Source organism: Otolemur garnettii, unplaced genomic scaffold (genome assembly GCF_000181295.1).
Source record: "Otolemur garnettii isolate 467f Iridium unplaced genomic scaffold, OtoGar3 scaffold00063, whole genome shotgun sequence".
In the NCBI taxonomy this organism is placed as follows: Eukaryota; Metazoa; Chordata; class Mammalia; order Primates; family Galagidae; genus Otolemur; species Otolemur garnettii.
This window is the reverse complement of record NW_003852458.1, coordinates 7,058,254-7,083,189: the sequence shown is the minus strand read 5'-3', so window position 1 is coordinate 7,083,189 and position 24,936 is coordinate 7,058,254. Positions and strand designations below refer to the sequence as shown.

Sequence of the window (24,936 nt, the reverse complement as noted above, 5' to 3'; positions counted from 1 at the left end):
TTTCCTTTCTGTTAAGTGCAGGGCCTTATTAATTTTGAATTTATGCCTCCTTGAGAATCGTCCACAGGTTTTTTTCCCCGCAAATCACACACTCCTTCGTCCTCTCTCCCAGAGCCTTTCAAGACGAGAACATTGGGGGTTCTGTGTTATTGGTTTCATTTTTACACAGCACTGCTGCTAATCTTAGCGGCTCTACCGTCCACAGGTTCATTGCCCACATACACTTGTCAGTATGAGAAAACAGAAGACCAAGAGTTACAAAATGCATCTCCTTCAGTTGGACTTCGGAACCCAGGTAACCCATCTGGACCAAAACCCTGAGCCCAGACAAACAATACTTGTGCCCCTTCCTCCCTTTGTAAATAAATACTTCCATGACCTGCTGGACCTGCCCAGCCACCTCACTTGGAGCTGCCCAGCACGGAACAGCATGTCAGGCGGCTGGAGCTTTGCCTTTGCAGTCTGCGTTTTAGAAATAAGTGCTCTCGCTACCAGTCCTACTCCCAGGTGAGCCGTGGCCGCTTTTCTGTTTACCTCTGGAATTTCACTGTGGATCAGTATTTCAAGGCCTATTTCTTAGCAGCAAAAGAGGTAAAAATGTTAATCTATATTGCATTATGGAAAGCCCCAGTATTAAACTGTAAAAAGAGGTCAGAAAATACATAGGGCACAGTTTGTGAGTTTTCTTTAGAATCCCCCCTTTCTGAGGATTTCTTTTAAACAAGGCATTCGAACGTTAAGGTTGAGATACTCTTTAAATACTTGGGATTATGAAATAAAGCTGGTTTTCACCAGTATATGATAAAACTAAGTTTATGGGTACCTGATGTTTGAGAAGTTTAAAAGAAAGGAAATTAATCTTTCTCTCCCTCTGCCTCAGTGTCTAATACTTCAGACTATTGGATATATGGCCCCTTTGCCTCTGTGTTAGGCAAGGGTTAAACATTTTGCTTCTCTTTCTTGAAGTCCCAAGTTGTATCCAGAGGCACATTTTGTTTAGGGTCATAGGGGCTCAGGATTGTATTTCTTCCATTTAAGAACAATCATCATGATACAGGCTGGTCGCTCACTCCCCCAGCAAAGATACTTTTTATCCTAATCGGTATCACAAAGCCCATGCCAAGTCCATCCAGGAAATAAGGCACCCAGACAATAAGTTCTCACTGAACACCTATATGGTACCTAGAAACCCCGGAGGCTGGAGTTAGATGAGGCCTGCTTCCTTCCATCCTGGAGTCCCGGGAGAACTCACTGGCCTGTATGTTCCAATACAGTATGATCTATTCTCCTGACAGTACTGAGATGGAGGGTGCCAAAAAAATGTACACACAATTTAAGAAAGGAAAAAACTGTATAAAAATGGCAATACTCAGCATATACCAATAAAAGATGAACACAAGTGACGTTTGACTTCTGTAGTTACGAGAGGTGCTCAAAGTATATACATAATATATATAATCCATAGATAACATCTCTTGTGATACGTATACATCTTTTGGCACCCCTGGTATTCCTGACTTCATTCAACAGTATAACTGGAGGGAAATGTCTGCCCAAACACTTCTTCTGCCCAGACATAACTGTGCCCTCATCCAGTTCCCCTTTGATCATTTGACTCCCGGTTTAACCAAATTCTTTTTTGGACTCTGATGTCCATCTCCAGCCTGTCTCTGCCTGCCTCTCTGGGGCAGGTGGAGGCCTGCATTCAGCCTGGCTCCATGCACACAGAGGTTTGTTCTCAGGGATGCATCTTCTAGGATGGGTGCCATGAGTTGCTGCCCAGACTAGGGCCAGCCCTCGGTGAGATGCTCAGTCGGACTTTCCTTCATCCCATCACTTCCTCCTTCTGCATTATCTACAAAGCATCGTACCATTCAGAAAATATTTGAATTTAGTGGTCGTCTGGGTACAAAAGGGATTTGAAAAGACAATTACTGCAAGTTGCTTTAGCCCTCAAACTTCACCTGACCCCCTCTTCAGTTTAGAAAAAAATAATAATTTAAACAACGCACATTCTTGGATTGTGGCTCCTGCTGATCAAAAATGAGCTGCTGTAGGGAAGGCTTCAGCTGCTTTGAAGTTCGGCCCCCTGGGTCCTGGCCACACTCAGCTGTTTGAGGGAGGACCGGAAAGCCCCTCAGCTGGGCCTCAGCTCCAAGCAGCTGCAGGCAGTGTTTGCTTTGGCTCTGTGGGTCCCACCACCACGCCCACTGGAGGTCACCAGGTGCCCTGCTGTGAACACTGGGTGCACTACCCTTTAACAGAGGGCCAAGGTCAAAGCACAGTGTTCAGAGACTTCAATCATGAAGTGACACAAATAAATGTGCTTGAGTAATAGCTAATTGGGATCTGAAAATGATTTTTAACAATGTAAGTTTGATCAGAATGGAGTGCTCTTCTGAAGGCAGACCCCCAAGCTCGGGTCAAGGTGCCTTACCGACTGTATCAGTCTGGGCTGGTTGCTTGGCCTCTCTGCATGTCAGTGCCCTCATACTTAAGATGCTGATTATATTAATCTCCTAGGCCTACTGTAGCAAAGCCACAAAATGGGCGACTTCAAACAACAGAAATTTAGTTATGGAGGCTACAAGTTGAAAGTCAAGGTTTCAGCAGAGCCATGCTCATTCAGAGACCCTGGGTAGGGTCCTGCCTGGTTTCTGGTGGTGCCTGGCAGTCTTTGGCATTCCTTGGCTTGTAGCTACATTATTTCAATCTCTGTCTCTGACTTCACATCCACTTCCCTTTATGCATTTTTTTTTTTTTTATAAAAACTTCCCTCCTTTTTAAGGACATATTGAATTAAGGTCCATTGTGATGATTTCATCTGAACTTGGTTACCTCTGTACAGACTATCTCCAAATAAGTCACATTCTTATTTGGTAGGAGGGCTTAGGATTTCAATAGATCTTTTGGAGGAGTGGAAGACAAATGCAATTCCACCCATAACAGATAACTAAGACAGCATCTATCTGATAAAATTTTTGTGAACATGAGATCATTATACAGATATTATAATTTACTAATAACATCTGTGTTTGCTACATTGTAAGAACTCAATGAACGTCAGAGTTTTTTATTTAGTTTGTTTTTAAAAAAATAACCTTGCTGCTGCTTTCACTTTGGAATGCTTCTTTGTTGTGGAGCGGGAGGGGTGGAGTGACACCTAGCCTTTGGGATCATATGGCTGCAGACATTTCATTCTACTGGTGAACTTTGGGGATTTCTAACTATCCTTATTTTTACAAAAACTCATGTGCCTGTGAAAATTGTCCATGAGGAGAATATCGTCTCTTATGTTTCTCAAGGTAGAACAGAAATGTGAAGAAAACCACTTTGAGAGAGAGAACTATCCTCAGAGTATAGCTTCTGGAGTCATATGGCCAGGGTTGAAATCCAGCTTGCACAATTTTCTAGCTATTTGAGGTCTAACAATTAAGTTTGCAAACATGCCCTAGAAAAAGTGCTACATATGTCATTGCTGGATATCACTACAGTCACCTTGGAAGTATTCCCCTTGGGAAGCTATGAACCAGGGCCTAGTCCACCTTTCAAAGCATTTTTGGACCTCTTTCTCTGGAATGACCATCAGAGCTGTCATCGTATGGCACATGGAACAACAATCACAAACACCATTCAGCAAGGCACCCCCACACAACAACTCTAGCACAGCTGTGAGACGCTAATATACAAAGGTTATAAAGCCTTACCGAGTTATTTACACGGTGCTGTGAATGTAAACACACAGTGGCAAGTTTGAGAATTTAACTGTGAGACCACTTATATGCTCTAGGCAAATTCCTTACCTTCTCTAAACCACACCTGCAAAATGGAAATAATAATGTGACTTGCTGTGGTGACCCGTCGGGCTCCTGTGGCCCTGGTCTCAGTTAGCACAGGAAGAAACCAGGCGAGAAGCGGATTAGAAGTACAAGCTCATGGAAAGTGGGCTAGCCCTTACTTTCCGGGTAGCCCCGAGCAACCTCCACACCAGCCTTTTATTGAAAGGGCATGATACAGGTGAGGGGAATAATTAACAATGACTACGGGCTGAGGGGACGGGCTTTTCTTCCACAAGGAACTCCTGTGGACGAAAGGCCCGAGGTCCACGCCTCAGCTGCTGATCATCTTGCTCGGATGTCATCTGGCTCTTGGCGTCTCCTACAACTTGCTATGAGGAATACCTGAGACAATAAATACAAAGACTTTGGTGCAGTGTCAGGCAAACATTAAGCCCTCTATGAGTGTGGCTGTCATCATTGTTTTCTTCTTACTTTGTAAACAACAAAACATTCACGTGGTTCAAAGTTCAAAAAATACAACAACGTATCCGTTGAGAAGGCTTCTTTCCCCTCTCATCACTTTTCATGTAATGTATGTTATCACATGTTGAGTACTTAAAACACCTCTGCCCTCCCATCTCCGCCTTCCTTTACAGGTGACCACATATATGAGTTGCTTATTATCCTTCCCATCTTTCTTTTATAGATTAAAGCACAGAGTCATATATAATCTTATTCTCTCCTTTTCTTTTACAATCAGAATGACATTATACATGCTATCTTGCAGTTCTCTATCTTTTTTTAAACTTTATATTATATCCTGGAGAACTTCCCATATCAGTATGAGGAAGCTTCCTTGTTCTCCTCACAGCCGATGAAATTTCCATTGTGTGAATGAACAGCTAAGACAACCTGTCTCTTATTGAGGAACATTTGGGTTGTTTCCAATCTTGTGTACTAGACATAATGTTGCAATGAATATCCTTATTTGCATATTATTTTGTAATTTCACTGGTATACCTGAGAATTAATTCCCAGAAGTGGTGATGTAAGTGGGTCAAAAGGTAATTACCTGGGTGACTTTTCTAAAAATCACCCAAATTGTATTATTTTTACTTTTATCTGTAGGATATGAAAATGCTTATGTTCCAGAGTCTTGTGTAGAGTAGCTGTAGGCCAATTTTTGTTATTTGTCAGTCTCATAAGTGAAAAATGCTATCTTGGTATAGTTTGAATTTGCCTCTCTCGTGTTGAGTCAGGTTGCACATTTTCTCAGACATGTAAAGGCCATAGGTATGTTTTTCTTTGCAAACTCTTCATATCCTTTGTCTTTCTTTCTTTGAGTCTCTTGTCCTTCTCTTAGAGATTTCTATCATCAGTCTGTAAATTAGTCTTTTATTCTTGCTATGAATTACAGATGTTTTCCCAGCTTGTCATTTATCCTTTGACTTTATATGTAGCATGTTTTAGCTAAGTTATAATGTTTATATTTAATTTATTCTTCACTTTTCAAATAGCTAGAAAAGAGTACTAGACTGGGAGATAGATGCTGCTGTGTAACCTGAGGGAAACTCCTTACCTTCTCTGTGGTTTAATTCCTCATCTTTAAAGTGTGATAATAACAGTGCTAGATGTTTCAGGGCTGATCTAACTTTAAGTGAGATAATGAACATAAAGGCTGAAGGGAAGAGTTCCTGACTCAACCAAGCACTCTTAAATGTTAGAAACTATTGCTTAATCTATTTTAGTTAAATTTATCTCAACAACCTGGAAAAATACTCAAACAACCATTAATAGCAAAGTTGGGCTCAACATACTGAAGACCTCCAAAGTGTCCATTTTCCCTCTTTCTTTTATTATATTCACCTGTCCTTCTCATTTCCATAGTTGATATACATTAATAGATGTTTATGTGTTAACTACTATTGCCCAAATATGGTCATTTGTTTATTCATCCATTTAGTAGAGCAAATAGTTATCAAGTCTGCATCATGGGCCAGACGTTGGGTCAGGAGCTGCAGTAAATGTTAAACACATCATGGAGAGTCCCTGTCCTCCCTTGGCTTATGGTCCAGCAAGGAGTTCTAACAAGGAGCTGGCAATTGCACTGCAGCCAAGTTTTTGGAGTGATGCTGAGGGAGACGTGCTCCTGTGAGGCTTTCCTAGTCCATGTGTATACTGGCTTCCTCCACTCTGGCCTAACTGAGGACTTAGTTCCTTTAATTCTGACCCTCCTCTCCAGCATCATCATTTCCCTGTGTACCAAATCACTCCACCAGCATGAAAACATGGTATAACAGTCCTCTTAAATGCTGCCACAGTCTTCTGCATTACTCTAGACAATTCCCTTGCATCCCGTCCCATGGTTGAAATACCATTCACAGTTCGGCAATTTCCACATTCGCCTCTAGGGTGCAGATCCCTCCCCTGAGCCCTGTGTCCACCTGCTAACTCAACATCTTATCTTGAAATCCCAACAAATAATACAAACTTAACCATCCAAAACACAACTACTGATTTCTCTACCCATCCCCATCCCACCCTGCACCATGATTTACCATGTTACTTGTATAAAACCCTGGGAATTAGACTTGACTCCTCTGTCTGTGCCATTTCCACATGGAACCTTGCAGCAATTCCTGCTGGTACTACCCTTAAGAAACACAGCAAATCTGGCCCCTCTCCCCTTCTCTGTGGGGAACCCCTCTGCCCAAATCACTGTTATTCCTTCCCTGCATCCAACCTTGTCTATTCCCCAATAGCCAAGTCTCCATCCAACAATGAGAAAAATCTTTAGAAAACACAAATCTGGGTGTTACTTCTGCTCTCAGACTCCTCCAAGGATTCCCAGCAAGTTCAAAATCAACTCCAAACTCCAGTCCAGACCTACAGGTAAAGCCGCACCCCACCCCTTTCTCCAGATGCAATCACACTCTCCCTTTTACTCACTCTGCTCTCACAGCCTAACTTGCTCAAGGTGGATCTGAGCCACTTCAGGGCCTTTGAACTCATTTTTCTCTCAGCCTAGAATTCTTTCTCACATGTAGCTTTCTCTCCAAATTCATTCAGGTATCTAATTAAACATCACCTCTTGTCCTCTGCATTTTTTGCTGTGCAGCAAAACATTCCAAAACAGTATCTTAAAACAATCGCACTAATTTATTTTGTTCATGAATATGAAGGTTACCCAGGCTCAGTCAAACTGTTTTTGTGGGTCTCCCATGTGATTGTACTCTGATGGTGGCTGTCGCTGGAGTCATCTTGAAGGCTTCTTCAGTCACATGTCTGTCATCAGGGCTGAGAAGATTCAAACAACTAGAAAGCTGGAGAGTGGCCTGAGGGTACGTGGCTTCATACATAGTGATGCAAGGCTCCCAGAACAAACATCTTCAGATAAACTCATAGACCTTGCATGGCCTCTGTAAGCTATCCTTAATAAGAAAAATAAACAGATGGGACTTAATGGGACTGAAAAGCTTCTGCACAGCTAAGGACACAACAGTCAAAGCAAATAAACACCTTCAGAATGGGAAACGGTATTTCCATGTTATGAATCTGACAAAAGTTTGATAACTAGAATCTGTAGAGAACTCCAATTAATCAACAAAGAAAGAGCAAACAATTCCACCTATCACTGGGCAAGAAACCTAAAGAGACTCTTCTCTGAGGAACTTAGATGAATGGCTAACAAACATATGAAAACATGCTCATTATCCCTAGTTATCAGAAAAATACAAATCAAAACACCCTGATATATCACCTAACCCCCGTAAGAATAGCCCACATCATAAAATCCCAAAGTTGTAGATGCTAGCATGGATGTGAAGAGAGGGGAACACATTTACACTGTTGGTGGGACCACAAACTAATATCCAAGCCTATTTGAAACAAGTATGAAGAATCCTAAAGAAAACTCAGACCTCTGGCTCAGCACCTGTAGCTCAGCAGCTAGGGCACCAGCCACATACACCAGGGCTGGTGGGTTTCAACCTGGCCCTGGCCTGCCAAACAATAATAACAACTACAACAAAAAAATAACCAGTGTTGTGGCAGGTGCCTATAGTTTCACCTACTTGGGAGGCTGGGTAAGAGAATCACTTAAGCCCAAGAGTTGGAGGTTGCTGTGAGCTGTGATGCCACAGCACTCTACTGAGGGCAACATAATGAGACTGTCTCAAACAAACAAACAACAACAACAACAAAAAAAAAACCTCAGACCTCCCTTGTGATCTCACAATCCCAGTACTAGGCATCTACCCAGAAGAAAAAAAAAATCATTATATCATAAAGACATTTGCACTAGAATGTTCATTGAAACTCAATTTACAATCACCAAGATGTAGAAACAACCTAAATATCCATCAACTCAGGGATGGCTTAACAAACTGTGGTATATGTATACCATGGAATATTATTTAGCCATAAAATGATGGTGACTTTACATTTTTCGTATTAACCTGGATGGAGTTGAAACACATTCTTCTTAGTAAAGTATCACAATAATGGAAAAGCAAGTATCTAACGTACTCAATACTAATATGAAGCCAGTAGATGATCTAATTCAGGCCCACATAGGAGAAAAACTCATTTCAATTTAAGTTGGGGGAGGGAACAAGGAAAGGGGAGGGTTCCTCCCACTTAATGGGCACAATATAGGGTGTATGGCACACCTTTGGATGCTGGACACAACTATAAGAGGGACTCTACCTAACAAAATCAAATATTATGACCTGGTTGTTTATACCCTCACATTAACCTGAAAATAAGAAAAAAAAAGTGTTGTATTTCTGCATTGTATTATCAAGGCCGTCACAAAGGCCCAGCTAGTCTCAAGAGAAGGGCACATAGACCTTACTTTTGACAGGAGTGTCAAAGAATTCGAGGATATGTTTTTAAAGCACCACTCTCCCAACCGTAGTTCCACAGCATTCTCTGTCCTCTTACTCTGCTTTGTTTCCCTTCATAAAACCTATGTCTTACCCAATACTGCTTGTTATCTTTCTGCATCTCACCCACTAGAATGTAGGCCCCATCATGGCAAGGAAGTTATCCATCCTGTAGCCCCAAACACTAGAACACCTCTTGCCATGTAGCAGGCCCTCAGTAAATGTCATCGAATGTCAGCTCCCTGGGAACACATGAGAGAAGCTCTCAAATAAAACTTGAGAAAGTTCCTGAAAAAAAGTTAGTGTTGGACACTCTTATTATATTTACGTTCCATCTTGACGAATTGCATGAACTAAACAAACTGGCAGATCCATCCATTATAAATGTAGTCCTAATTGGCTTGTATTTCTCTACTCAGAGGATCCATGTCATCTTGTTTATTGACAGAGAGATTCTCTTATACATGCATGCTTTCCTGCCTGGGCTACCACAGAGTCCCACTGTGAGAGCTGCTGCTGAGATTTTCTTTTTTCTAAAGCTGGAAACTTCTCTTCATGGCATGATGATGGGCCTAGGTGTATATACATCAGTGGCCCTTTGTTTAATGCACTTGTGGCCTGAGTTAGAACTCCTGCCATGTTAATATACATCACTTTGATCTAGAGAGTGATTTTCAAGCTGAGATGGAAACACTTGGAGATACATTTTACTTGATAAGCACATTTCATCTAAGAATCTGGAAAATGCTTTACAAATACTTCTCCACTCAGCCTAATAGCTCAGCAGGGTGACAGGCAAGCAGTGAGTGTTGTACATATGCAGCCCTTGAGCTACAAAAGATGATCTGCTGAGTAAGTTAAAGGGGCTGGGGTGGGTGCTGGGCTCAGAAGGGGAAAGACAGGAGGAGCTATTCAAGACCACTGATCTCTTTTCTTTTCTTTTTTTTTTTTTAATTAAATCATAATTGTGTACATTGATGCATTTATGGCATTCAGTGTACTGATTTGATATATGATGTGAAATGCTTACATTGAACTAAATAACAATCCATCACAATTATACTCTTTTCTTAATAGTTTTGAAATTACCATTGCATCATGCACATTAGGTGAGGTACCCCCAAATACTTTCCATCCTCCCACCTTCCCACTCCTCTTCCCTCTCTCCCCCCTCTCTCCTCTTCCCTTCTACTTTCTAGACTATAGTTATGTTTTACCATTCATATGAACATGTAGGTGATTATATATTGATATCATACTATTATTGAGTACATTGGATACTTTTTCCCCCATTCTTGGGATACTTTACTAAGAGGAATATGTTCCAGCTCCATCCAGGTAAACATAAAAGATGTGAAATCTCCATCTTTTTTATGGCTGCATAGTAACCATGGTGTACACATACCACAATTTGCTAATTTGTTCATGTGTCAATGGGCACTTGGGCTGTTTCCATGTCTTGGCAATTATGAATTGAGCTGCAATAAACAAATGTCTTTGTTGTAAAATAATTTTTGATCATCTGGGTATATATCTCATAGAATTGCAGGATTGAATGGTAGATCTACTTTAGTTTTCTGAGTATTCTCCAAACTTCTTTATCATGTTTTGTTTTGTTTTTGAGACAGAGCCTCAAGCCATTGCCCTGGGTAGAGTGCGTGGTATCATAGCTCACAGCAACCTTCAAGTCCTAGGCTTAAGCGATTCTCTTGCCTCAGCCTCCCAAGTAACTGGGACTACAGGTGCCCACCACAACGCCTGACTATTCTTTTTTTGTAGCCATCATTGTTGTTTGGCCAGCCCAGGCTGGATTCGAACCCTCCAGCTCAGGTGTATGTGGCTGGTGCCTTAGCCACTTGAACCACAAGCGCCAAGCCAATATTCTCTTTCTACACTTTTAAATTTGCTGAAGTTAGACTTGTATCCTAGGATATGATATATTTTGGAGGATGACCTGTGGGCTGATGAGAAGAATGTATATTCAGTTTTATTAGGGTAAAATGTTCTGTAGAGGTCTGTAAAGTCCATTTGTTCTAGGGTCAGGTTTAAGTCTAATATTTCTTTCTTTAGTTTCTTCTTGGAGGATCTATCCCAAAACTTTCAAAAGGGTGTTAAAATCTCCAACTATTATAGTGCAGGAAGATATCAAGTTGTTCATATCCATTAGGGTTTGCTTTATAAATTGAGGAGCATTCTGGTAGGGTGCATAAATATTTATTATCAAAATGTCTTCATGTTGGGTGTTTCCCTTGACAAATATGTAGTGACCATCCTTATCTTTCTTAATTTTTGCTGGTTTAAAACCAATTGTATCTGCTACTAAAATTGCAACCCCTGCTTTTTTCTGGGTTCCATTTGACTGTATTATAGATGTCCGTTCCTTCACTGAGTCTATTTTTATCCTTTAAGGTAAGATGAGATTCTTATGTGCAGCAGATATCTGGTCTGAGTTTATGTATCCAGTCAACTAGCCTGTGACTCTTTAGAGGACAATTTAAACCATTCACATTGAGCAAATTGATAAGCCTGGTTGTGTTTGGGTGTCATGTTTTTAAGATATCCAGTGGACATTTTTAATCCTTTCACCACTGTGGAAGTTGGGTTTTGTTCAAAACTTTCTGAGTAAATTTACTTTGGTGGTAAAGCATTGCGCTGGTCATTGTGGAGGGTGGGTCTGAGAATATACTGGAGAGCTGGTTTGATTATAGCAAATTTCTTCAACATGTCTATGTCATTAAAGTATTTTATTTCTGCATCACAAATAAAACTCAGTTTAGCTGGATAGAGGATCCTGGGCTGAATGTTGTTTTGTTTTAGGAGACTAAAAGTCAATGACCATCCTCTTGTGGCTTGAAGTGTTTTTGGCTGAGAGATCTGTAGTCATTTTGATATTTTTTCCCTTTGTAGGTGATGCTTTTCTTATGTCTGGCTGCTTGCAGAATTTTCTCCTTCATCTTCACTTTGGCAAATTAATCACAATGTATCTAGGATATATTTTATTTAGACTGAGTCTTGCTGGGGTTCTTAAACTGTACTATCTGAAGTTCTGAATCTCTTGTAATCCTTGGGAAATTCTCCTCCATAATCTCTTGGAGTAGAGCATCTGTACCTTTAGGATCATCCTCTTCTCCTCGGGAATTCTGATAAGACAAATGTTTGATCTTTTGTTGTGATCCCACAACTCTCTCAGGAAATGATCAGTTTTTGTTTTCCATTTGTCTGCCTCTTTGAGTGTTTGGGAACATTTAAAAGCTTTGTCTTTAGTTTCAGAGATTCTTTCTTCTGCCTGGTCAACTCTATTGCTAAGGGATTCTACTGTATAGTGACCCTTTCTTCCCACACCCTCTTCCTTTGCAAACTAGTCACAGATTCCATCCTGATGGTTGGCAGTGCACACTATGCCCAGATCTCTCAGGAAAGGACCAAACACTCTGCAGGAGGCATAACTTCAGACCACCATAGGAGGGGGGAAGGGTGGACTGGGATTTTGGAATTGTGGGGGAAAATATCTGTTCAGTTTTATGCCTGGTGTGGTGGTGTCTAGGTTCATAAGTGGGACCTTCCTGAAGAAAGAGACCTGGTGTTTAGTGGCTCTCTCCAGTGAAGTAAAATGGCAGGTCTCCCGCTTGGGGGATGGGGTCTCCCACCCTCTAGTTGATAGGCTTTTTACCTATAATTTGTTTTCTTGAATGTTATTCCTTGGAGCTACAGTTTGCTGAACTTCTTTCTTGGCTAAGCTCCCCATCTTTGGTTTCATAGAGTCTGATTCTGTCCAGTTTTTCTCCCTTTGGTCAGGAGCCTCTGCTGTGGGTTGCTACCAGTCGGCCATCTTCCCAGAATTCTCTCTGGTCTCTTTTCTTAATGTTAATGTGGCATATTCATTTCAGGAACACACTCTTTTTGCATGACTTCTTATTCCTTCATAAGAATTCCTATGAGTTCTATCTTTATTGTGCCTCCAGTGGTCCAGTGAAGACAAAACAACCAGGTATAAAAAGCCTTTTCAGTTTATTTTTGCCTAATTTGACATCCTTTAGGTGTGAACTTACAAATAGATCCAGGCAAGAATCAGGTTGTCCAGCTGATGTTCTTAACCTGAGGCTGCTCTATTTTATAAAATGCTTGCATTCTTGTTAACTTCCCATGTCTTAAAATGTCTAAAATCATGAAGCTATTAGATGCAGAAATTATTGAATAAGCTATGACTACTTAGCTTATTTTAAAGAGGATTTGTGTTTGGGAAAATCAAGGTGGTATAGAGGACAGGGGAAAACTGGACAGGTTTAGGAGTACAGAGATATAGATCCAGTTTGCTACTAACTGTCCAATTTGGGATAAATAGTGTAATTCCCCATTTTAGTTTCCCATTTGTAAGACAGAGCTATACTTAATACATTTACCAATCAAAGGTAAAACAAATGTTCAATGAGAAAAGGATCTTCAAGAATTATCCAGTAAAATTAATAGACAAATACAAGGTATTTCTTTTTCCTCTTCTTCTTCTTCTTTTTTTTTTTTTTAGACAATGTCTCACTATGTTGCTCCGGGTAGAGTGCTGTGGTGTCATAGCTCACAGCAACCTCCAGCTCTTGGTCTTAAGTGATTCTCTTGCCTCAGCCTCTCAAGTAGCTGGGACTACAGGCACCTGCCGCAATGCCTGGCTATTTTTTGTTGCAGGTATCATTGTTGGTTAGCTGGTCCAGGCCAGGTTCAAACCCACCACCCTAGGTGTATGTGGCTGATGTTGTAATCACTGTGCTATGGGCACTGAGCGTAAGGTATTTTTTAATCAAAAAACATTTATGAGTGCCATGGGCTGTGTTGTGCCCACCACCAATTACTATGTTGAAATCCTAACTTTCAGTACCTGCTAGTGTGACTGTATTTGTAGTTACAGTTTTTAAAGAGGCAAGTAAGTTAAAATGAGAATATTAGGTTGGATACTAATCTAGTATTACTGATATCCTTATAAGAAGAGGAACATTTGGACACAGACATGAGGGAAGACCATGTACAAACTCCAGGAGAAGGTATCCTCCATAAGCCAAGGAGTGAGACCTCAGGAGCTGATCCTACCACACCTCGATTTCAGACGTCTAACCTCAAAAGTGTGAGAAAATAAATTTATGTTGGTTAAGCCCCCCAGTGTGTGGCACTCTGTTTATGGCAGCCCTAGTAAGCCAGCACACTGAGCCAGAAGGATGTCACATCCTGTTCCCAGAGCAAGGGTGTAATCTGTAAGAACCTTCCTATGAGGATGGGTTGGATCATTCATGGAATAAATTCAAAGGAAGGCAATAAAAAAATGAAAGGCAAGGAGATATCTGAAGAATTGTACTAAGTCCAAAGTGTGAGTCATACCTCTAGAACAGAAAAGGAGTCCTTAAATTAGACGCTAAGAAGGAAGTGAGTAAGTGTGAATACAGTTAGTGCAGGACTATTATTAGTGCAGAGGAGGTCAGAGAGCCGTGTATAACAATGCCAGTGTCCTGGGAGCAGGGCCCAGTCATTTAGGTGGGGGAGAGATTCTATATTTCCCCAGCACAGGACTGTAGCTCACTCTGGAGTATTTGCAGTGAGTGTTTTCCTCCATGCATCATCCTCCAGCTGGTACTGCTCTGAACCAGTATTCACTGGAGCTAGGCTGGGCAGCAGGTGAAAAAGATAAAGGTTTCTGGAAGCCAGGAAGTAATCTCTCTTGGAGAAATGCTAAAACAAAATGCTAACATGATAATCTAAATAAGCAATAAATATAAAAGAGATAAGCAGGAACAGATAACCCCATTCAAGGCAACAGCACTCATATGGAAGAAGTCAGATGGCATTAAAAGATCCACAGAGATGTTAATAAAGCCTAGAGTCATGCTTGAAACCAATGATAGCCCAGTTCAGTGACATTTTTAAGTCAAGGATGGCCTCAGGTGGTTAATGGCATAATGAGTACCCCACAGCTGCTGAAGGTTTCATGAATTTCTACCAGATGTTGTCAAGGAGTATTTTTTAATATTGTTTTAACATGAGACTCACCTACGTAGCATTTCTAAGTCACTGATGCCTGGTGCCCATCCTCAGGTAGCCTGATTTAATTGATGTGGAATGGGAAACACAATTTTACAATTCCTATTTTTAATGTCTAAGGATTATGATATGCACTCAGTAGGGACATCCACTGCTCTAAGGGATAAAGGTACATCTGCTATTGGCTCTTAATGAGGCCTGGCAGGTCCAGAGGAGAATTTAGTTTGATGGAAACAATCTGGGAGAGAATTTCTCATCCATGTGGTTTTAGCTATACACTAATATTCAGATTTCAAAAAAAAAGCAGGTTCCTTAGGAGTTGTGGCAGTCCATGTAACACATTTTTAACCTGTACTTTTAGAAAATAGAAGCTCACTGGGCCTCCTGATACTCTGAATGATACAGGCAAGGATTGGGCTTACAGCAATGCTATCTCTGGTCATGAAGCCTGCCTTAATGACAAGCAAGGCTTGCTCAAAAACTACGTGGGTGGTTCACCAGAAGAGCACATGCTTGAGAAATACAGGCCTAGATCTGCCCCAAACCACATCACCAAGGACTTCCTTCCTCCTCTTTCACTTAATTATTCTCTCATTCATTAAAAAAACACTTCATGGGCTGCTACTATTTTCCAAGTACTTAATATTCAAGCTGAATGAGATAGAAAAGTTTCCAAGCTCACTGGCACTTTTAGCTAGAATGTAAACTCCATTGTAGTTCTGGACCACGGTTTTTGTTTTGCTGTGTTGTTATGAACACCATTGTATTTATGCTTAGCCAATAGTTGCAATTAATAAATATTTGATGAGTGAATAAGTATGGATAAATGAATTAGTCAAATGAAATATGAGAACAAGATGCTCTAAAAGCATGTTCATAGAAAACTAATCACACTAGGAGGTTAAGGAAGGTTCTTAGAACAAAAACCATGCAGCCAAGATGAGGTCAGTGTGGTGAATAGGGAATAGCCCAGTCAAAGAAATGAAGACTGGGAAAGAAGTGAGAAAAAGTCACTTATCTTGACCATTTAAGTTCAGTGTGGCTAGAGTTTAGGTGGAGAAAAATGAAGTTGGAAAGTGAGGAAGATGACTGGCCATACAGAGCTTGCTAGGCAACGTGTATTAGTTTCCTATTGTCACTGTAACAAATTACCACACACAAATTTATTACCTTACAGTTCTGGACATCAGAAACTTGAAATGAGTCTCGCTGGGCTAAAATTAAGGTGCCCACAGGCCTGGACTCTTTTATGGAGGCTCTAGGAAGAATCATTTCTGTGCTATTCCAGAACTTCCAGCATTTCTTGGCCCATTGCCTCCTCTTCCATCTTCAGTGGCTGCAAGAGCATGTGGAATATGGAATCTCTAAAACATGTTTTGAGTTTCTCCTGCATCTTTTTCTGTTTTCATATCTCTCTGACCCACTATTCTGCTTTAAGAGTTCATGTGATTAGAGTGGGCCCAGGCAGATAATACAGGATTATCTCCCCTTTAATCACATCTTCAAGGGTAGCATAGGTCCCAGGGATTAGGGCATCGACTTCTTCAAGAGTCCTTATTCTTTTTGTTAAACTATATAAGAAAATTGGACTTTATCACAGGAGTGATGGGAAGCTACTGGAAGATTTTCAGTAAGGGAGTATCAGATCAAATTTTAACTTTTAAAAAATCCTTCTGGATGTCTTGTGGAAACTGGGTTAGAGAAACAAATTTTTGTAGTCATCTAGAGGAGATGTAATGTTAGTGCAGACAGATATCTGAAAAAGATGAAGAAGGATGGGCGGATTTCAGAGTCAGTCACAAGATGGTAAATAATAGGTTTGAGTGGCTGACCAGATGTCAGAGATGAGACTGGGGGATGCTGGACTAGGCAAGCAGCACACAGGTTTCTGGCCAGACTGATTGCATAAATGAATGTGCCATTGACAGTGACAGTAAATACAGTGGGGGAGCAGCTATGAAAGAAGAAGAACAATGAGTTCATTTGGGGATAAATTCAGCTCAGTGGGTCATGAAGACATCCAAGTCCAGACATCCAACTGGGAGTTATATCCAAAAGTTTAAAATTCAAGAGAGATATATGGACTGCAGATTTATCTCTAGGTGTCATTGCATAAACATGGAAACCTACACTCTGGGAAAATGTAGAGAAGAGAGAGAGGTCCAAGGACAAGGCTTTCAGGTAAAAAAACTATCAGAGGAGGAGCCTGTGCAGGCAAGCAGGAATAACAAGGCAGAGACCACAAAAGAAGGGGAAAAATCCAGGGTCACTCGGTCTGAGGGAGCAGAGTACTGTAAAGGGTACAAGTGGCCAGCTGCATGGAATGCTGTGAAGAAGTCACAAGATGAGGACTGAGATGGGGCAGTGAGCCAGGAAGTGTCATCACCGACTTGCACCAGAGCAGTGTTCATGGGGTGGGAGCACTGAGTGATGACTGGGCAGAAAACAAGAGACCAGGGCACAAACTACTTTTTCAAGAAACTTGACTAAAAAGAAAAGAGCATTTATAGATAGCTGGGTTGAGAGAAGAGATGAGACTTCCTATTTTTAGATGAAAGAGAAACATCAGTGTTTTTCTAGCAATTCCTTTAAGAAGTGTCATGGTTAAATCATAGGCGTGATCCCAGCAATCACACCAATGATTTATCCTATAAGGGTACATGTGAATCTTTCTAAATGTGAAATATAACACAACAACTATGAGAATGACGTGAAGGCTATGTTGGCCAATTGGATGAAAGTATTTCAAATTGTACATGGAAACAACACACTATACCCCATGAAATGTACACAACTATGATTTAATTAAAAAAAAAAAAGAAGAAGTGCCATGGTACAGGACAGGAGGGAGATGGGAGCAGCTTCAAGAAAATGTGCATTCTGCCGGGCGCGGTGGCGTGGGCCTGTAGTCCCAGCTACTCCGGAGGCTGAGACAGGAAGATCGCTTGAGTCCAGGAGTTCTGAGCTGTAGTGCGCTATGCCGATCGGGTGTCCGCACTAAGTTCAGCATCAGTATGGTGACCTCCCGGGAGCGGAGGGTCACCACGTTGCCTAAGGAGGGGTGAACCGGCCCAGGTCGGAAACAGAGCAGGTCAAAGAAAATGTGCATTCTATTTGTTCATGCATCGGTGTGTACATGTTTAATATCACAAACCTGAGCAAATTACGTGACAAATGGAAAGGAGCTGGTCATGAGGGAGAGTTGAAAGTGGAGGAGCTGTGCAACCAGTTGGAGACCCCAGAAGGAGCTGGGTTCCAGGGCTTTTGTGCTGGGATTGGCCTCACCTGACTACCCCTCTGCTATAAGAGGCTTCACCACAAGAAAGAAAGATGCCAGGTCCGGGAAGCAAGGACAGGGAGTGAGTTTGTAGAATTCTTGGTGATGTCATCTCAATTTTCTTGTTTTTTTCTCCCCAACATTTAATGAGATAACTACCCCAAGTGGTGTTGCAACCAGAAGAGATCCAAAGGGTAAACCAAGAAAGGAAAGTTCAAAGCTAGAAAGCACTTCTGAGCATTGGCTCTGGGGCAGAGGGGAAGGCAAGGCCCTAAGTTCCAAAATATATGATGTTTCAAGTCAGAAAGACCAAGGATAAGTCCTAAAGTGGACAGCAAAGCACTAAAATATTCAGTTTAGGACATATTGAATACCAGAGAGGGGAAGCCTGATTTATGAGGTACTTGTTACAGGAATGGCTGGACCGCTGGCTTAAATTTTCAAGAGAACCAGGCAACTCAAGGCTTTGCCAAACTCTCGGGGGATAGGAGTGGGTACTGTGTCATCATTGCTGTTAGATTAAAAGTTAAATAACAATATGGTGCAAGAAAACAAAGAGATGACCTGAAAATACATATCGGTATGCAATCAAGTGTCAAATGAGAGTTACAATAGACAGGATAAGTAGTATGATTTGGAAGGAGGTAAGGTGGTAAATAAACTGGTTTGTGAAGACTTCTCGGAAACAGATGGACATCATAGTCATTATAAACTGACCTGTTCTACTGTCTCAGTTATGTCCCAGAGCCGGAAGAAAGGCATATCTCCCCATCACCCATAGACTGCAGAATGAGCTCCTGGAGTGAATGGTCGCAATGTGATCCTTGCCTCGGACAAATGGTGAGCACTCATCTCCATCCCTCTGACCTCCCCAGGTGGAAATTGCGTTGCTGGCATCTCCAGGGAAGTGTCTGTGATACAGGGAGACCCTGGAACTGAGTTCCAGACCCAGAAAGAGAAATGAACATAGAAGTGTATGTGGCTACCCTTGCCAGGAGATCTGAGTGTTGCACAGGAAACTAAATGAGTATCATAAGGCCTGGTCTTCTGTATTAGAGACTGCAAAATCTAGAATGCTCAGCATTACTTTAAGTAACATCCTTGCTGCTTCTGCCACTTCTATCTTAAAACCATTTAGGGCTGCAGGGGTGTGGATGCAGCTTGAGAGCATAATCCTTTGGGGGTTTTTTGGTATTAGATATTCTAACCTTTCCAACTGGTTTTGTGCAGTTTCGTTCAAGGAGCATTGAGGTGTTTGGACAATTTAAGGGGAAAAGCTGCATTGACTCCCTTGGAGACAGACGACAGTGTGTGCCCACCGAGCCCTGTGAGGAGGCAGAGGAAGACTGCGGAAATGACTTTAAATGTGGCACAGGTAATCTTTGTGTTCCAATTACTCATTTTAGGTTTCTATGTGTTCCGATGAGTGGAAAGGAAAAATCATGCTTCTAGACACTCAGATGGCCCAACAAGGGCCATCTACATATTCTGTACAGAAAAAATTTTAATGTGTTTTTCTGGTACCTCACCTCCAGCACTGAAGCGCATTTGATAACTTCAGAGAGAAAGGGAGGGGAAGTTTAGCATTAGACACACTGTGCCTTTCCTGATGTTGACTGCAGGTAGGTGCATAAAGAGGCGACTTCTGTGTAATGGTGACAACGACTGCGGAGACTTTTCCGATGAGGATGATTGTCAAAGTGACCCCCGCCCCCCTTGCCGCGACAGAGTGGTGGAAGAGTCTGAGCTGGCACGGACTGCAGGCTACGGGTCTGTATCTGATGTAAATTTGGGGAAAGACGCAGTTGAGTGAAAACCATCTCCGTCTCTCTCCCCATGTAGAAGGATTTGTACAAAGGGCACAAATGGCACAGTCTATGGGTCTGTATTTGCTTTGAATTACACTTGAGCTTGAGAGAAGTGCTGAGTCAGCATCTCAAGATCCTACTCACCTCAGTAAGGGTCTGGAGCATGGACTAGATTATCAGGATGTTGGGTGGTTACATCTCAGTGCGGTAGGAAATAAAAACTCTCACTTAGAAATCTCTGGGAGACCAACACCAATGTGACATGTTAATATTTGGAATGAATTGCCATAGCAGCTATGGCAATTCAATTCAAATACTTGAGTTGCTGGGAAGACGTTCTTCCACCAAAATGCCTCCTAAATCTACACTCAGGTTTAATTTTTTAGGAGGTTGACCAGGAGGAATGGGATTCGAGGAGGCAGTTCTGAAGCCAGAGGATGATGTGCTGAGGGTTTGGTTCTGGTAGTAGAAGATGACATTTCACTCAATTTCCCTATAAAACCTAGGGGCTCTGGTAGGTAGCTGGGAGCTCAGAGGGGAAGTCTTAGACTTTAGAGCTTGGGGTTATTTAGGACAGAGACTGTCTGCAGAGATCTGTGCTCCAGGCATTGGGAAAACAACGCCTTCCTGGGGTCCTGAGGTTCTGTCCCATTTAACTCTGTTCTATATAGTGAGAAGGCATTTGGGGGGGTGTCCACTGCATAGTCTGCCTCAGATGTTCTGAGCTGTTTTCTGTAAGGGGATGTTGGGTTAGTTTGTTGGCAAATTGGCCCCAAAAGATGCAGTCATTCTTCCACCTCGTAGTATATCAACAGAGAGGGCATATGGCTCTATTACATCACCTATAATGGCAAGTCCCTTTATCCTCATGATCCCAGTGCAAGATTCAAAGTAGGTGCTGAATAAATGCTTGGTAGGTATAGAATAGGATTATTAATTAATTAATGACAATCTATTAATAAGTACTTTCTAAAATACTATCAATTGGCATCAGGTAAGCCTGAAACTAGGTCCCTAGAAAGAAATTCAGGGGCAGGACTCCAGTCCTGGGAATGCAGAGAGGGAAAGAAAAGAAGATGGCGTGATGGTGAGAGCAAGGCTGGTCGAGGGATAAGGTAGGTTCTCTGCCAAGGCTGATTTCTCCCCCCGAGCATATTTGGCAATGTCTGGAGACATGTCACGTCTTAGAGGAGGCAGAAGTGGGGAGTGCTATTGGCATTTGGTGGGTGGGGATCAGAGATGATGCTAAACATCCTATGAGCCACAGGACAGCCTGCCCCCAAATGTCAGCAGTGCTGAGAGTGAGAACCCCTGCCCCAGGGTACTCAGCCATTCCTAAGTTAACGCCTTGATCAAATTTAGCTAATACCTGAGATGTATCCTCTGTCTAGACCAGATGAAACTTCCACTTCTTAAATCAAACTAAGAAAAAAATTCCAGGATATCAGATAAAGCATCTCACACACCCTTTATATACTTTGTAAAATCTTGTCCACACAACATTGAAGAATTATCCCCAGTGCCCTTGGCCCTTAGCCTAAACATAGGAACCTTGAACCGAATGAGTGATTTTGGGCCCCAAGCTCAGCAGGCCCTCTTAGTAAATGGCAGTATATGATATGGGGTTTTCCAAAACTTCATACCCAGATCACTGCCTGCTCAAATGAGTCCTGACAATGTTTTGTTGCTTTCCTCAGGGAGAGATTGTGAGTCCGTGGTGAAAGCCCCTTACTACTTTACTTTGCTTTAGTTGAGATCCAAGAAACAGATTCCTCCTAATCTAAACCAAAAAAGCTTGACATATGTTATTTATTCTCACTCACTGCAAATTTATAGTTTGTCTTATAGGAAAAGACTATAGAAATTTTGGCTCTCTTAGCTGAAAAACAATCATCCATAGTCTATTGGTTTCCTTTGTTCAGGGCAAAGAAAAATTTCCAACGTAGTATTTGCCAGGGAGTTTCATAATGAGGCACCCCAGTGCTGGCGAGGAATTCATCAGTACCTCCTGCTCTACCCTGCAGCGGTGATGCTGGGCGACATCACAAGGCAGAGTGAGGACGTTGGGGGCCAGCTCTGGGGAAGGTCAGCAGCAAAGTGGAAAATGAGGTGGGCCCTGACAGAGTCAATCCATCAACATTTTTCATTAAATTCCCCATTACCACGAGCAATAACCTATAACAAATCCAGTTTTCATAAAACGTATTGTTCTGTGACAGTTTTCATTTGCATAACACTTTGAACTTTTAGAAATCTTTTCCCATATTCTGTCTCTATAGATTTGTATTATAATCCTGTGAGGTTGTTACCCCGGGAGGTATTACATTCATTTGTACAGATAAGAACTGAGTGAAATAAACAAGGCCATTTGGCAAATTAGTTTCTAATAGAGCTAAAAACCCAAGTTTCTCTGACTCATACGAACTATAATTTCCCTCCACACCACCTTACCCTCTCCTTCTCCCCCCACCCACCGCATTCTCCCCCCACACTACAGAACACCCAAATCAATCCCTAAACTTCAAAGCAAAACTGAAAAATGAATTCCTGAAGCAGCTATTTATTTTGCAAGTATTTGAATTAAGAACATAGAAGAGTGGTATGAATCAGTAATTAATATTTAAGAAGATGTTTTAAAGCAACCCATTTTGTTACATGAGTGAGAGTCCTCTGTTACATTTGTGATATTCTTCCATCCCATTAACATGTTATTTCCTATAAATGTCTGTTATTCTTACATGGAGCTATGGGCCATACAAGCTAGATGGAAATCACAGGAGTAAACACTCTGATCATAGCAACATGCTTATAAACCTTTCTACACAAGTCAGTCTGGAAAACGCCAGCAAGTCCTGTCAACAGTCACATACGGTTAGATTCTTTTACATATGAAAGTCACAAGCACTTATGGTAACGAATTCATACTTCTTTCATTTGATGGACTCCCTCGTTCAGATTCTCATACCGGGAGAATTCAATTGCATCACGTGTGTTTCGGCTGCTTGTCTTGTAGGCATCTGAGAGTCCTCAGAAGTGTTTAGGGAAATCCCCCAAAGCATTCCCCCATCTTGCATTCATTGAAAAAACATAAATCCACACCAGCTGCAAATGATGTACAATATGCAAGGAATTACTTTTTGTGATCTGAGCCTAACACCAGTTCTGTGAAGTGAGCTTTCCCTTCAGTTCACCTGGCAAATTGGAACTGCCTGTGGTTCTAGATGCAGGTGTGAAAACAGGCATCTCTAAGTGCTGCCAAAGAATACTTTTTTTTTTTTTATTTCCTAGGTGATGACTTTCCATCCATGAGGAGTTTTCATGTTTCTTGGCAGAAAAAAAAATTGGCTCATTCTAGACTAGACTGGGTGTCTCTATAGTAGTGGAATCGAGTCAAAAGTTTTTGAGACATTTTTTCCCTAGTTGTATTTTAGACTGTGAAGCAATTTCATTGTAACTTTCCAGAGAGCTCCAGCCAACTGGCCAATTTGCTGTTTTGTAAAACAATAGCCTCCAATCCTAGGGTAATGCATACCGTGGGGTGCACAGAAACTTTTCAAGGGGAAGCAGATAAGTTTTGAGGTAATAGTTTCAACTACTAATTATTTGAGTGATCTGTTTAATAGCAAATCCTGAACTTCCAAATGTACATTTTTTTTTTTAATAAAACTGGGAAGCCTGACAACCCAACTGCATTCCAGTTGTCAACCCCATTCTCCTTCCTGCTTCCCATTTCCCAGTCATCTGCCTCTCATTTTGCAAGGACAGAGTATAATTCTCACCCATCTCACATTTTACCATGGGGTGGAAAAACCAAGAAACAACTACCGATCTTGGTATTTAGCTGTACTCTAACACTTTGGAAATGAAGTAGTCTCCAGTTCTTTTATCAACAACATTGAAAGTTGTCCTAATCAATTGTCAGATAATGGACTATAAGAATAATTTTTGATGAAAGACTAGCAAGGGATCTTTTTTGGTATGTAACTCAGAAAAACATCACAGAATTACATGATATTATGGTAGCAACATTTCTTCCATTTTTGTTTACTTATTCATGTTAATAAAGTTGTTTTGCATTAACATCTACTTTTTAAAAAGTAGGAATCAAATTGATACCAAGTCCTGTCTCTTTCGAGCACTAAGTGGTATTCATTCATGAATTCAGGGACTAATCTATTACATTTAAAAAGAAGCTCCATACATTCCATTGAAATGACTTCCCAATGAAATTTTTTTTATGTTTAGTAATGATTTAAAATTTTTAATAATACATTTATATATTTGTAATAATGAAGAATTTTTTACTACTTACGGTCAAAGAACATTTAATATTTAAACATTTAATATTTAAAATTTTTAGTTAATACCTTTTTATACCGAAAAATATGACAAGATAACAATAAAAATTTTCAAGCATAAAACTACATGATATTACATTAAAATTCTATGGTGAAAATGGAATAGAAATACAGCCTCAAAAATAAAAAGGGGGTATAGCGTATTTAGGAAATCTCTGTACTTTCTATTCAATTTTGCTATGAGCTTAAAATTGCTCTAAAAAGTAAACTCTATTAAAAAAGAAAAGAAATTCTATACAATTTCCTACTCTTAATTGCTCTAAAAAGTAAACCCTATTTAAAAAGAAAAGAAATTCTATACAATTTCCTACTCTTAAGGACATATCATTGCTGTAGTGACCCACCATTATTGACAGTATACTTTATCATCTATTCTATTACTTAGAATACCTAACACAATATAAACATTATGTACATAGTTCTTATGCTGTATTGTCTGGAGAATAATGACAAGGAAAAACATCTGTACATGTTCAGTAAAGATGCAAATTTTGTTCTAAATATTTTTGATCCATAGTTGGTTGAATCTGCAGATACAGACCCCACAGATATGAAGGGCTGACTGTATGTTCTTTCTTAGACTGTTTTTTGAAATTGGTGATTATATATATGTTCAACTCCCTAACTTGAACACAATTCTGAGGACAGAGTCTGTGTTTTAACTGTCTTAATATTACCCCCATTAGTTGGTTACAAACACAATATAATATACAGATATAGCAGTCACCTAAGAGTTAAGCATCCATATAAGAAAAGGTTATTTTCTTTGTTCATTGAAAGTAAAGGCTCGGCGCCTATAGCTCAACGGGC

The 24,936-nt window shown here is 40.9% G+C and overlaps 1 protein-coding gene across 1 annotated transcript in view; it reads left to right on the top strand.

Moving 5' to 3' along the window:
- Window positions 1-382: 382 nt before the first annotated feature.
- C9 (complement C9) overlaps window positions 383-24,936 on the top strand; it is a 57,033-nt gene continuing 32,479 nt past the window's right edge. Inside the window, exons 1-4 of the mRNA XM_003792989.3 lie at window positions 383-507; window positions 18,695-18,800; window positions 19,191-19,335; window positions 19,583-19,730. Of these exons, the coding sequence (XP_003793037.2) occupies window positions 431-507; window positions 18,695-18,800; window positions 19,191-19,335; window positions 19,583-19,730 (476 nt within the window). The 5' untranslated portion in view covers window positions 383-430. The remainder of the gene's footprint in view (window positions 508-18,694; window positions 18,801-19,190; window positions 19,336-19,582; window positions 19,731-24,936) is intronic.